General features: G+C 51.3%; 4 protein-coding genes across 4 annotated transcripts; 2 read left to right on the top strand and 2 right to left on the bottom strand.

Moving 5' to 3' along the window:
* Window positions 1-166: 166 nt before the first annotated feature.
* Window positions 167-1,843, top strand: IAR55_000122 (uncharacterized protein; the record flags this gene model as incomplete). The annotated part of the gene is made up of 8 exons (XM_066943259.1): window positions 167-188; window positions 305-418; window positions 502-608; window positions 710-735; window positions 816-911; window positions 1,055-1,266; window positions 1,513-1,634; window positions 1,784-1,843. The coding sequence occupies 8 exons, from the start codon at window positions 167-169 to the stop codon at window positions 1,841-1,843; spliced, it is 759 nt and encodes a 252-aa protein (XP_066805801.1).
* Window positions 1,844-2,026: 183 nt separating this feature from the next.
* IAR55_000121 (uncharacterized protein) lies at window positions 2,027-3,699 on the bottom strand (the record flags this gene model as incomplete). Its single annotated transcript, XM_066943258.1, has 5 exons — window positions 2,027-2,138; window positions 2,202-2,377; window positions 2,510-3,019; window positions 3,182-3,443; window positions 3,569-3,699. 5 exons carry the CDS (start codon window positions 3,697-3,699, stop codon window positions 2,027-2,029), a joined length of 1,191 nt encoding a protein of 396 aa, XP_066805800.1.
* Window positions 3,700-4,223: 524 nt separating this feature from the next.
* IAR55_000120 (uncharacterized protein) lies at window positions 4,224-6,507 on the bottom strand (the record flags this gene model as incomplete). The annotated part of the gene is made up of 6 exons (XM_066943257.1): window positions 4,224-5,509; window positions 5,573-5,648; window positions 5,704-5,826; window positions 5,882-5,903; window positions 5,963-5,968; window positions 6,026-6,507. 6 exons carry the CDS (start codon window positions 6,505-6,507, stop codon window positions 4,224-4,226), a joined length of 1,995 nt encoding a protein of 664 aa, XP_066805799.1.
* Window positions 6,508-8,738: 2,231 nt separating this feature from the next.
* IAR55_000119 (uncharacterized protein) lies at window positions 8,739-11,550 on the top strand (the record flags this gene model as incomplete). Its single annotated transcript, XM_066943256.1, has 11 exons — window positions 8,739-8,741; window positions 8,800-9,054; window positions 9,132-9,290; window positions 9,347-9,522; window positions 9,576-9,819; window positions 9,883-10,081; window positions 10,142-10,287; window positions 10,342-10,425; window positions 10,481-10,911; window positions 10,984-11,112; window positions 11,178-11,550. The coding sequence occupies 11 exons, from the start codon at window positions 8,739-8,741 to the stop codon at window positions 11,548-11,550; spliced, it is 2,199 nt and encodes a 732-aa protein (XP_066805798.1).
* Window positions 11,551-11,675: the final 125 nt, after the last annotated feature.

Raw genomic sequence — 11,675 nt, 5'->3', positions numbered from 1 at the left:
GAGGCTCCGTACAGCTCGTCTACACTGGTATCCTTACGTAATATTTCGATGGAGAATCCACGCGTCTTGCTTCGTCGGTGGTCTGGTTGCGCGCGACTTTATTTTGGTCAGATCAAATGGTTTGAGCATTGCATCACATACCATCATCAGAACACCATATACCATCATGTCCGTCTACGTTGGAGAGTGTGAGTTGCTGTTCAGTCGTCTCCCGACTTGTCCCGACTCCCAAGTGCATCTAGCCCGCCCGCTTGAGCCCCTCGAGCGACTGTTGATGTTTCTCGTACTGTTTGTGGTTCCACAGCTCGAGGCGAATTGCTCGCATGGTTGAACGAGTTACTTCAACCTACACACATCACCAAGCTCGAACAATGCGGTACAGGAAGTATCTACTGTCAGATCATCGACTCGATCTACGGTACGTCCACCTGTCCCTCGCCATGCATTGGCCAAGACTGCAGTACCTGACTCAATCTGATATGATCTGATCTGATGTCGTAGGCGACGTGCCTATGAACCGGGTGAAATTCAATGCTAAGATGGAGTACGAGTATTTGGACAATTTCAAGATCCTCCAGAAAGCTTTCAACGCACATAGGATCGATAAGGTGAGTCGAGTCGAGTCGAGTCGAGTTGACTTTCTTTGCCTTCTTTGCGGGCGAGGAGTTGCGCACGAATCAGGAACTGACAAAGTTGGACGTATCTCCAGCCCATACCCGTTGACAGACTGGTCAAGTGAGTTGTGCGGTCTGCTCGAACGGGAAATATACTCGTGTTGGAGAGCATATGTTTCTGACATGAGGATGACCCCCCAGATGCAAGATGCAGGACAATCTCGAGTTCTTGCAATGGATGAAGAAGTATTGGGACACGAATAGTCGTGGTGAAGGCTACGATGCGCAAGGACGAGCGTGAGTCCGTCCGATCTTCCATGCATCTATTCTCCTGTCCAAACAACCACCCCATCGACCCAACACCGTCTTCGCAGCCAAGTGTGTGAATCTCACCACTGTGACAGTCAGCTGACAGTATCGTCGGACGTTCTGGATTATAGCGGAGGACTGATCCCTTCCAACCCCGCACCTTCCACATCACGCACCACCTCCGCTCGAGGCGGGTTCGCCCGCGCCCCAGGAGGCGGAGCGGGAGCTGGGAGATCGGTCTCGTCCGCTTCTTCGGCACAGGTCGCGGCTATGCAAGCTCGAGTCGCGGAGATCGAAGCTCATAGCGAGGGATTACTGAAGGAGAGAGATTTCTACTTTGACAGTGAGTGTAGAGTCTTATCGTGGATTGATCAATAGGATGGTACGGGTATAAGCGAGGGCTGCATTGCGGAAGAAGTTGGAGGTCGAGATCAAAGGTGCACAGATCGGCAGTCAGGAGACGAATATCTTAGGACCCAGGAGACATGAGACGGTGTACAAGACTCACCCAAAGAATCAACCTCTCAATCTGAATGCTGACTGTTTTTCTCGATCCTTTGTCATTACCATCTCCTCTTTGCTGCCTCAGAACTCCGCAATATCGAGCTCATCGTCCAAGAACGAATGGCGGTCGAAGGTGTTACTCAGGAAGAGAGCGATGTCATGGCAAAGATCCAGGAGATCTTGTATGCGACAATCGAGGGCTTCGAGGTGAGTATTGCTCTGCTCGCGCTAGCATTGTCTCCTGAGGCTCGTTCAATACGCCTGTGATCTTCCCTTCCAACCGGTTTCTACTGTGTTGCGAAGATCTCGCTCTGCTTTTGCTGGATAAGGATTGCTGATCTTATGTCCTTGTTTAGGTTCCCGAGGGAGAAGAAGAGGTGGCCGAGCAACGACTCGACGAGGAAGAGACTTTCTAGACGGGTCATATATGCTTCATCAACCATTTCCATGCTTTGCATGTGCATACTTGCACGCTGTGGGACTCGAGTAGAGTATACTCGTTGTAATGTTGAGCGCCCTTTTCTCGCTCATACGCAGCGACTTGTGTGCTCCTTGCAAGCGAACAAGCGACGACTATAATTCTCCCATCCCACTACATTTCAAAAGGATATAGTCCCCATACCTTCTCCTTTCGTACCCCACGCAATCACATAATGCTCCAAGACCAATCTCAACTCTTCGATCTCGTCCAGAAACTCGAGCTTTGATATCCTGCAAATACCATGATCCTCAGTTCTGTTCCCCGAATGTCTGTTCCCGATCCCGAGGACTTACCTATGTAATTCCTTTGGATCGATACATTCTTGTCTGATTTGCCAGAGTGTCTTGGCCCCAGCTTCTGTGAAATGGTCTTCGACTGCTTGTGATTCGGGATTGGAGGTGAGGAATCGATCTGCCTGAGACTGGGGTGTGGTAAACGGTATTGATCCGGGAATCGAGAGGTTTCTCGACTGTCAGTGATGTGAGAGATATTTGATCAGCTTCTGCTCTGACAGGGATACATTTTATCCTGTGTGGCAAGTTTTCTGCTCTGTCTAATCGGAAAAGGGAGATTATATTCAAGAATTAGAATGACCACTCACAGCTAGGTTCCTCTTCATGACGTTCCCGAAACTGTCCCCCAGTCCAACCATCTCGTATACGACCCCTGCGCATCTCTCAAACGTCGACCCGAACCATCCGATCACCGCTCTCGAATCCTCAGGAGGCATGTACGGAAACAGACATTCTGCCAGGAACATCGTGGGCAGCGTCGCGTCGAGATGCGGCAGGACGGTCTCGGTCAAGAGGGAGCTGATGGAGGTGCTTGGTGGGGTCGGACGCAGGTCCAATGGGAGGAGGATGTATTGCTGAGATCGGAGTGAGGTACCCCCTTGAGAGATGGTGTATGGGAGTGGAACGGAACTCGGTGGAGGAGGTAGTGGGGACATCGGGTCGGGCTTTGCGGCAGAAGTGGGAGCAGGGGAAGGAACAGGTCGTGAGAGATATTGGGAGAGTTTTCGTGATCTGGCGATACGTTGGACTTTCGGAGATGTCAGATGAGGGAAATCAATCTCGATGTATTTGCTCAGATTCGGCGGATCAGCTCGCGACTGGTGCAAGAGCGTCGTAGTACACATCAGCATCCAACTGATCCCAATCCCAATCCCAACCACAACACACCACACAGAGCCCTCTATACCGGATCGTCCTCGCGAAAGAATGCAAAAGGAGAGAGGAGGGATTGAGATTGACGGAAGAACCGATTGACCCACCATCAACCGCCAAAACCTCGTATCGCTCCCTGCACCCAGACTAACGATCTGTTTCCTCCCTTCTCCCTCGCCCAAAAATCGCTCAACGAGCAAATCGATCCCCCATGTCCTATGATGCGTCCCCACATTGATCAGAGGCGGTTTACGCCTCGACGGTCCCGCTCCTCCTCCTCCTTCAGGTCCAGATCCATCGGGTGATAATCGGGGTTTGTATAGGAGAGAGACGAATGGGTCGGGAAGGTAACCCGCAGAAGTCGCGGAGCTATGCCCAGATGGAAACTCGAGGTCAGTCTTCCGTACAGGACGGTGAAGTTGTAGAGGACATAGGGGAGAAAAGCGAGAATGTATGCAGATGATAGAGGAACAGCGGGGAAATGGTCAACTCACAGTCGAGACGAGGCGGCATCATCGTCGGTCAATCTGATCGCATCGTCAGGATCTGATCGTACGTGGCTGTGTTCACCATGACTTCCCCTACCAGCTTGCGGTACACGGGACGGGACAAGGTGTGGAAGCATGATGCGTTACTCTGTTTACGATGTAGGGCAAACTGTTAACGATATGACGGAGAAAGGACGCACAAGGGTGAATTATCAATCCGATGTATGGACTTCCTCCACATCTCTCGGCAAACGACATGTCCAGTCCAATTTTAGTGGCAAATGGCACCTTTGGGTTATAAATCGTAACATAGTATATCAGTCGTTTGATGGAGCTTTGACGATTCCGACTCCTGATCCGGATCCTTGTATGTATGTGTAGATATGTACAACGAGGGAGATTTGGATACTGATGAGGTCGAAAGGAAAATGATAGGTAGATTTACAACGAGGGTTACCTCGAGAAAAGCGAAGAGTATGAGCTCGCAGCTGTCGCCAACACGAGGTCGAGTCGGCATGGTAGATAGAGGAGGGTTCACAGAAATGAAAGGGAGAGCTACATAAAAGGTGTCAAGGAAGATGAAGATGAGACAGATTCCCAGCTCAGAACCACTTCCCAACGTTCCAGCTACAGTACAACAACACCCTCCACCGCCCCCGGCTCACTCCTTGCCTGGATCTCCATCTCCGCCACCTTCCAGAATTCCCTTGAAAGGATGCTGATCCTCAAGCTTGACACTGGCGCTGGGTAGTTCTTGCTCTTCTCCCTTATACGTATCAACTTCGCCGAGTTGAAGTTCCAGGCCGTTGACCGGCGCTTCACTGCCCCTTCGACTAGCGATAGTCCGGAGGCCCTTACCATACGACAAGAGAGGTGGTCTGGTTCGAGGAGTGTAAGGGTGGGAACCAGCGGAACATCGGCGTTCTTGAGGGATCTCGACGATAGTCGAAGGCTTATAGGAATATCGTTGTGGCGTTGCCGCTCGGACAGCCGGGATGGGTCGCTTCCCGTAGATAGGGTAAGAGAAGCCAGACTGGTAGATCCCAGGCGAGACGGTGCTCACCGCAACGGGAGACGTTTCGCTGGCCGAAGGATACATAAAATGGGTTTTCAGTCCAAGAGCGTACCCATCGCCAGGAGGGCCGGCTGGAAGAGAATGATGACCAGAGGAGAGAGGCGGGATGTCTCTTCGAGGTACGCGGAAGTCACCGCCGAGGTCTATTAAATCTCGTGCAGGAGACCAAGCATCCCAGGCTGTTCTGCTCGTGGATCTTGTGCATTCTTCTTCCTTTACATCTCCCAATGACGGCTGTGAGACACTACCAGGGAGATGTGTGGCGGGACGGGTGGGGAAAAACGGGGAGAACAAAGTAGCCGATGGAGGCTCGCCCTGAACGCTTCTCGTTCGCGTGTGCTCCTGCTTTACTCGGACTGGAACCTGGATAGATATCGTGTTGGCAGGAGCTGTTTGAGGGACTTGATAGAATTCATCACGACCGTTTGGGTCTTGGAACAATCCCGGCGGAGCCGCCGAAATGTGCCTGGCAGCTTCCAAAGCGCACGAAGGTATGCTGATGAAAGCTGGTCGATTGCGATGCCCTTCGGGTGAGGCATGTCCCTGATCGACCACCTGTCCAGCAGTCGATGGTGAGACGTGGAAGTGGTTGTGGAAGTTGGTGTCATACTGGATCGAAAGTAATGGCTGCTCCCGTGTCGGCATCATGAACAGCCTGTTCTCCTCAAGATCCGGTGGAAAATGGCGTCGAGTTGGATCAGGCGGGGAGTAGGATTCAAGACTCCGCTCTGAAAAGGATGGCGACAAAGCCTCCTCTGGCATACTCTGCGTACTTGCTCGACGTTTTTGAGGTTGAGACGGACGGGGCGGTACTCGTCTCTTGAAGCTGATGATCTCGTCCTGACTGGAATCTCGGCGGAGGAAAGGGTGAGCTAAAGTAAGTGTAGTACAGTCAGTAAACGTCTAGCATGAGCTTTAGCGCCCATTGTACTGACACCAAGTGCTGGCGTCCGGGTCACACAGCCCCCGTTCGAGGTTGCGAGGACTCAATCGACGGTTGAAGCCATAGATCTGAACATCATTCATCAGCTTGGACTCCGGGTTCGGTTGATATTGAAACACTCACGTTGAGCTGGCGAGAGAAGCTTGCGAACCTGCTCTGACGATAAACGACGGGTAGAATCTTCTCGGCCAATTCATCAGGGCTTTCAATTATAATGGACTCTCCGCTCTCATCCCATCTGATGATCTACACGGTACCGTCAGTGGTCAATCCCATCTAGTCTTTTGCAGGGTTTGCTCACATGCTGGTATTCTTCTTGCTCTCTGTGTGTCGAGATGATCAGTGAGGCTCATTTTACAATCATCGCTCATTTGCAACTCACAAAAGCCTGCAACCCAGGAAGTCAGTCCTCGATCACCATTCTTTCATATATACCCACACTCACGCAAATAACTTAGTCAGGAAGGTAGGCTGCTTCCCGTCCGCCTTCTTCGCCGCTCTTGATTTCTTGGATTGGGTGGGTCGTGATTGGACCACCAATTCTGCGTTGTAGAACGGAGGTCCTTCTGGGCTACCACATCTAGGTGGTGGAGGTGCATGGTATCTTATTCCCAAAGTACCACTCGAAAAGGCGTGTACAGCAGCTTGAGGTTTGCTTTGGAATAGCGGAGAGAGTGGGCGTCCTCTCAAGGGAAATGATGGCGCCAAAACGGGACGACTACCGTGGGCCCTGCCCTCAAAAGGCAGATCGACGGGAGAAGTGTCGGGAGAGACGTAAGGTCTTGATTGTGACGTCGGTGGTCTCGATTGCCATGTTGATGGCGGATGTGTCGAAAAGAAGGCCGCGGGGACAGGGAAGGGGTATGCGTGTCGGAACGCTTCAGGAACCGACTCGCGTGAGCCTGGTGGTAGGTTGTGGAGTTCCATCATGAGAATTGAGAGGTATCGAACTGGATTCAGATCCAAGTGGGAGTGAAGTTGGTTATGGGTGGCCAAGTGCGGGAGAGCTTAGTGCTCGAATCGGAGGATCGCTGGGCTGGCGACGATGTCCCAAGTACTAGCCTTCGCTACCAGGAAGAGTTCGAGGTTTGGAACTACCTTCAGTCTACTCAAGAACTGGTTCAGATACGGCGAAGAAAAGAATATGTCGCTTAGTGGAAGGAACGGAAGAAGAAAGAAAAGGGTATGGTGATACCGGAAGGTAAGGACTGAAACGATGTTCCAGCGATCCTTACCACCTGTCCATCATCCCTTGCACTTCTCCTTGAGCTTTCCCCGTACAGATCACCAGGTTGACAGGGATGGCAAGAAAGGAGCGGAAAGATAATGGAGGCAGATCTCAAGTGAAAGAAAAGCCGAATTCAACTCACCTCAAAATACGCAAACAGGAGGTATAGGTTCGTTGATCGGTTTTATCGCGCCGTATTGATCCAATAATGGGATTGTAGAACGGGCCACGTCAAGCAAAGATCGTTCTCGGGACATGTATGGAAGTTGACAATGGATAAAGGAGTAAGCGTCCAGACCAGGACGGTGCTGCGTAGGGGAACGAGAGGAGTGAAGTGAAAGGAGGGTGTATAGGAGGTGGAGGCCTGAATAGGGGGGTGGCAAGAGATTATGAAGCGAAAGGATGACTTGTCGTATCGCGATAGGTCAGGCAAGATGCGATGTGCAACAGCGATGCCTCGCGCTAGAAGTATCGACAGACCATCTCAGATGCGATGCCTGGTCAGTAAGAGGTTGATCGACGAAGGGAGAAGTCGAGGTTGAGAGCAGTCAGGAGTAAGCGAGGTGACTTATGTATGCTTGCACGATTTGATGAGGGTTTTCGAATATTCCGATAACTTACCTTACAAACGAGCAAGTGCCGAAATGCGATGCCTTTAGCCGATGTTGAAATACACAGAGGGGAAAAGAGGAAGAAGAGAGATCATCGTCGAGCAATGCCAAAGGACCGAATCGCGGACCCCTTTCCCTTTCAGTACGCTCCGATACACTAGGTCACTCGCGCGAAGAAGGGGAGAGAGGTCTACGGGATTACCCAGATCACAGGCTTGACCGACGTGTACAGTCAACTCGCCCGCCGTCCATCCGCCGTGTCTTGGGGCAAAGCTGTGAGTGATCATCACGAGGGCCGCTCCTGATACCTCTTGCGGAGCGATCGGACATGCTGACTCCTGTGTTATAACTGTTGAGCGAGCTCGGATCGGCACTTGGCCATGTCAGGTACGGTCGGTGAGAGGACTCTGTTTCAGCATAGACAGGCACACCACAACACAGGGAGACGTCTCCACCATGAGTGGACCTCGGCAATCCTGAGAAGAGGAGAACCGCCAAGGAGAACGCTCAGCTAGGCATCGGCGTCGTCTCGGTATGTTTCGGCTGTTGAACAGTGATCGTCAATCACACCCCGGATCATGTGTCTGCGAGAGACACATATTCGCAAACCAGCCAAATGATCTGCCAAGTAGACTGTCAGGGCGGATCTTCATCTCGCTCAGATGCGTAAGAGCTTGTATGTTATGACATGCGTTCTGTCAGCAACGGGTCCGCTGGGATATCGCGATCGGGACTTATGATCGGGAAAACCCATGACACAGTACCCACATGATCTGATATCGTCTCCGTCTGAGTCGTGCTCTGCTTTGTTATGAAAGTGCGTAAGCATCCGCCACTTGCGAGATATAACATGGAACGACCTTGAGCTGCTTTCCGCTCCGCCCAGCCTTGATGGGCAGTAGGCATTCCAAAAAAAACCCCACAGATGCGAAGCGAGACGGACGAAGCTTGCGGAAGCCACGACGTCAGTAGCAGAGGGACAAAGTCAACAATACAGTGCATGCATGGTCGATGCGTGCGCTTGGGCATACCACACTTCAGCGTTCGCGACCACGCTTCAAAACCCCTTCGATTCCAGACCCCAGCGTTCAGGACGAACGTATCGAGAATAAATGGATGGATGAAATAAGATATTTCCAGACTCAGCCACCCAATTCGCGTCGTCGCGTTTTATTGGATTTCCTGAATTTGGGACGCGTAAATCTCATGTTCATCTCTGCAACTTGATCCATCATCTTATCTGTTCCGTTCTGCTCTTCGTCAATCCGATCTTCGACACCTACGGATCACTCCCCATCTCCTGATCCAACAGAGATACAATGGTACGCCCGTCTTGATGCTCTTCTCAAAGCGTGTTTCTGACTCGCTGGCCGAAATTAGGAACAAGGCCGTGTCTGGGCAGTCGGTGTGCTCGAGGGCGATACTCGCCGAGATACCCCTTCAGAAATCGAAAAGCTCTTCTACGATTTCCTCAGCGGATTCCGCATCGGCGGTCAATTCACCTATCGTGATGCGCTCCGATCAGCATTGCTGTTGCACCACCACACGCTTGAGGTCAGGATGGAAGATATGGTAGCTTGGAACGAAGAGTTGGCTCAGAAGATACATGGACAGCCAGGAGAGATGATCCCTCTTGTGAGTCGCACGGATGCTGGCGATGACACATATAACTGGCGCAGGTGCTGACGAAGCACTGGTACCGTCTCTGGTAGCTCGAGTCAGCTCTACTGCGTCTCGCTCGACTACTCTTACACCCTACCAACGATGGAACCCAAGCGGGTCAATCCAGCACTGCCGCACTGGAAGCGGTGCCCGACATGCAGGTCACCATCAAGAGCGAAATGAATCTCCTGAAATTTAGAGACCTGACTGTGAGTAACAGTGAGCCACAAATGATACAATAACTGATCGGCATCCTCTCCTTTAGGCGAACACTCTCACCACCCTTGTCCGACTCCCCGGTATCGTCATCAATGCTTCTCAATTGTCCTCTCGAGCGACAGAGCTGCACCTGCAATGTAAGCAATGTAAATCAGTCAAGACAGTCAAGGTCCCTAGTACCCTCGGTGGCGAGCGGGCAGCACTTCCAAGACGATGTGATGCGTGAGTTCCCCAAAGCATATAAATGCCCGGAGCTAACGACGCTGTCTGCACAGTCCCGCCCCTGAAGGTCAATCAAAGGATTGTCCTCTTGACCCGTATGTGATACTCCACGACCGTTGTCGATTTGTCGACCAGCAGACAATCAAATTGCAAGAAGCACCGGACGCAGTCCCTGTGGGAGAGTTACCTCGACATATGATGCTGCATGCCGAGAGGTACCTCACCGGTCGAGTCGTACCGGGTTCTAGAATCATCGCTACGGGTATCTACTCAACTTTTGCTCCTTCGAACAAGTCTGTGAGTATTTGCTGCTCTATCCACTACTGCGTGCTGTCTCGCTGATTTGACATTCTACGACAGCAAAAGACATCGGGTGCCCCAGCCCTCCGACAACCATACCTTCGAATCCTTGGCATCGAACATGACACTACCGCTTCCACGCCTGGATCTCGAGTGTTTTCGCCAGAAGAGGAGGAGGAGTACCAGCAGCTTGCTAGGAGCGACGGGCTGTATGAGCGATTCGCCAACAGCGTTGCGCCGAGTATCTATGGGAACCTTGGTGCGTGCGCACACAACTCACCCTTCGCGAGCATGCAGCTGATCTAGCACATGACCACAGATATCAAAAAGGCCGTTACGTGTCTCCTGATGGGTGGAAGCAAGAAGATCCTACCTGACGGCATGAGATTGCGAGGAGATATCAACGTGTTGTTATTGGGTGATCCTGGTACCGCCAAATCCCAATTACTGAAATTTGTGGAGAAGGTGAGTCCTGAAGAGCTATTTCTCTCGAAACAGATTGCTGATGCAGTTTTACAGGTCTCTCCAGTCTCAGTATACACTTCAGGAAAGGGTTCCTCGGCTGCTGGTCTGACCGCCTCAGTCCAGCGTGATCCTGTGTCGGTGAGTGATCGGCTTCCGCATACGTATCAAGCACGCCTCTGACGGTTCCATCCAGCGAGAGTTCTACCTCGAAGGAGGTGCGATGGTCTTGGCAGACGGCGGTGTGGTGTGCATCGACGAGTTCGACAAGATGCGAGATGAAGATCGAGTAGCTATCCACGAAGCGATGGAGCAACAGACCATCTCCATCGCCAAAGCCGGAATTACAACCATTCTTAACTCTCGAACCTCAGTTCTAGCTGCCGCAAATCCTGTCTTTGGTCGATATGACGATATGAAATCACCAGGAGAGAACATCGATTTCCAAACCACCATTTTGTCCCGTTTCGATATGATCTTCATTGTCAAGGACGAACACAACGAAGCGAGAGATCGAACGATCGCCAAACACGTCATGAACATCCACATGAACCGACAAAACGAGAACGAGGCTGTGGGAGAGATTGATATTGACAAGATGAAGAAATATGTTTCATACTGCAAATCGTGAGTGGCTACGAGCCTTCCGTAACATGTTGTGCGATACGGATCATTGATGTAATGCTCTATCCTGAACAGACGTTGCGCACCGAGGTTGAGCCCCGAAGCGGCTGAGATGTTGAGCTCCCATTTCGTCGGATTGCGAAAGGAAGTTGCGCAAGTCGAACGGGACAACGATGAGCGAAGTTCGATCCCGATAACAGTTCGGTGAGTGACAGTAGGTCGACTGCAACTGCTCTGTGTATGCTAATCATTTTGTGCTTGATTTTCAGTCAATTGGAAGCTATCATCCGCATTTCTGAATCGCTCGCCAAAATCACTCTGTCCACACGAGTCCTGCCTCATCACGTAGAAGAGTCAATACGACTGTTCAAATTCTCGACGATGAATGCTGTCTCGATCGGATCAGGTGTTGAAGGACTTTCAAGAACGGAATTGAACGATGAGATCGATAAGATCGAAAAGGAGTTGAAGAGGAGATTACCGATTGGTTGGTCTACGAGCTATCAGTCTCTCGTGAGGGAGTTTGTGAGCGGTCAAGGATACAGTCAACATGCCCTTGAGAGGTGTTTGTATGTAATGGAGAAGAGGGAGGTGGTCAAGTTCACAGGGATGAAGAAGGTCGTCCAGAGGATCGGGGTCTAAACAAACGCCTGGTGCGTTGTGTCCTCAATGATAGGAACGAGGTTCAGGTAGTTGGTCCTGGTCAGTCTCATGTCGGATGGGTTTCAGTCATTCATTTGGTTTATTTTTTTGTAATCCTATTACTC

This window comes from Kwoniella newhampshirensis, chromosome 1, assembly GCF_039105145.1.
Source record: "Kwoniella newhampshirensis strain CBS 13917 chromosome 1, whole genome shotgun sequence".
Classification (NCBI taxonomy): Eukaryota; Fungi; Basidiomycota; class Tremellomycetes; order Tremellales; family Cryptococcaceae; genus Kwoniella; species Kwoniella newhampshirensis.
The sequence above is the reverse complement of the archived record's forward strand: the minus strand, read 5'-3'. Positions and strand labels throughout refer to the sequence as shown.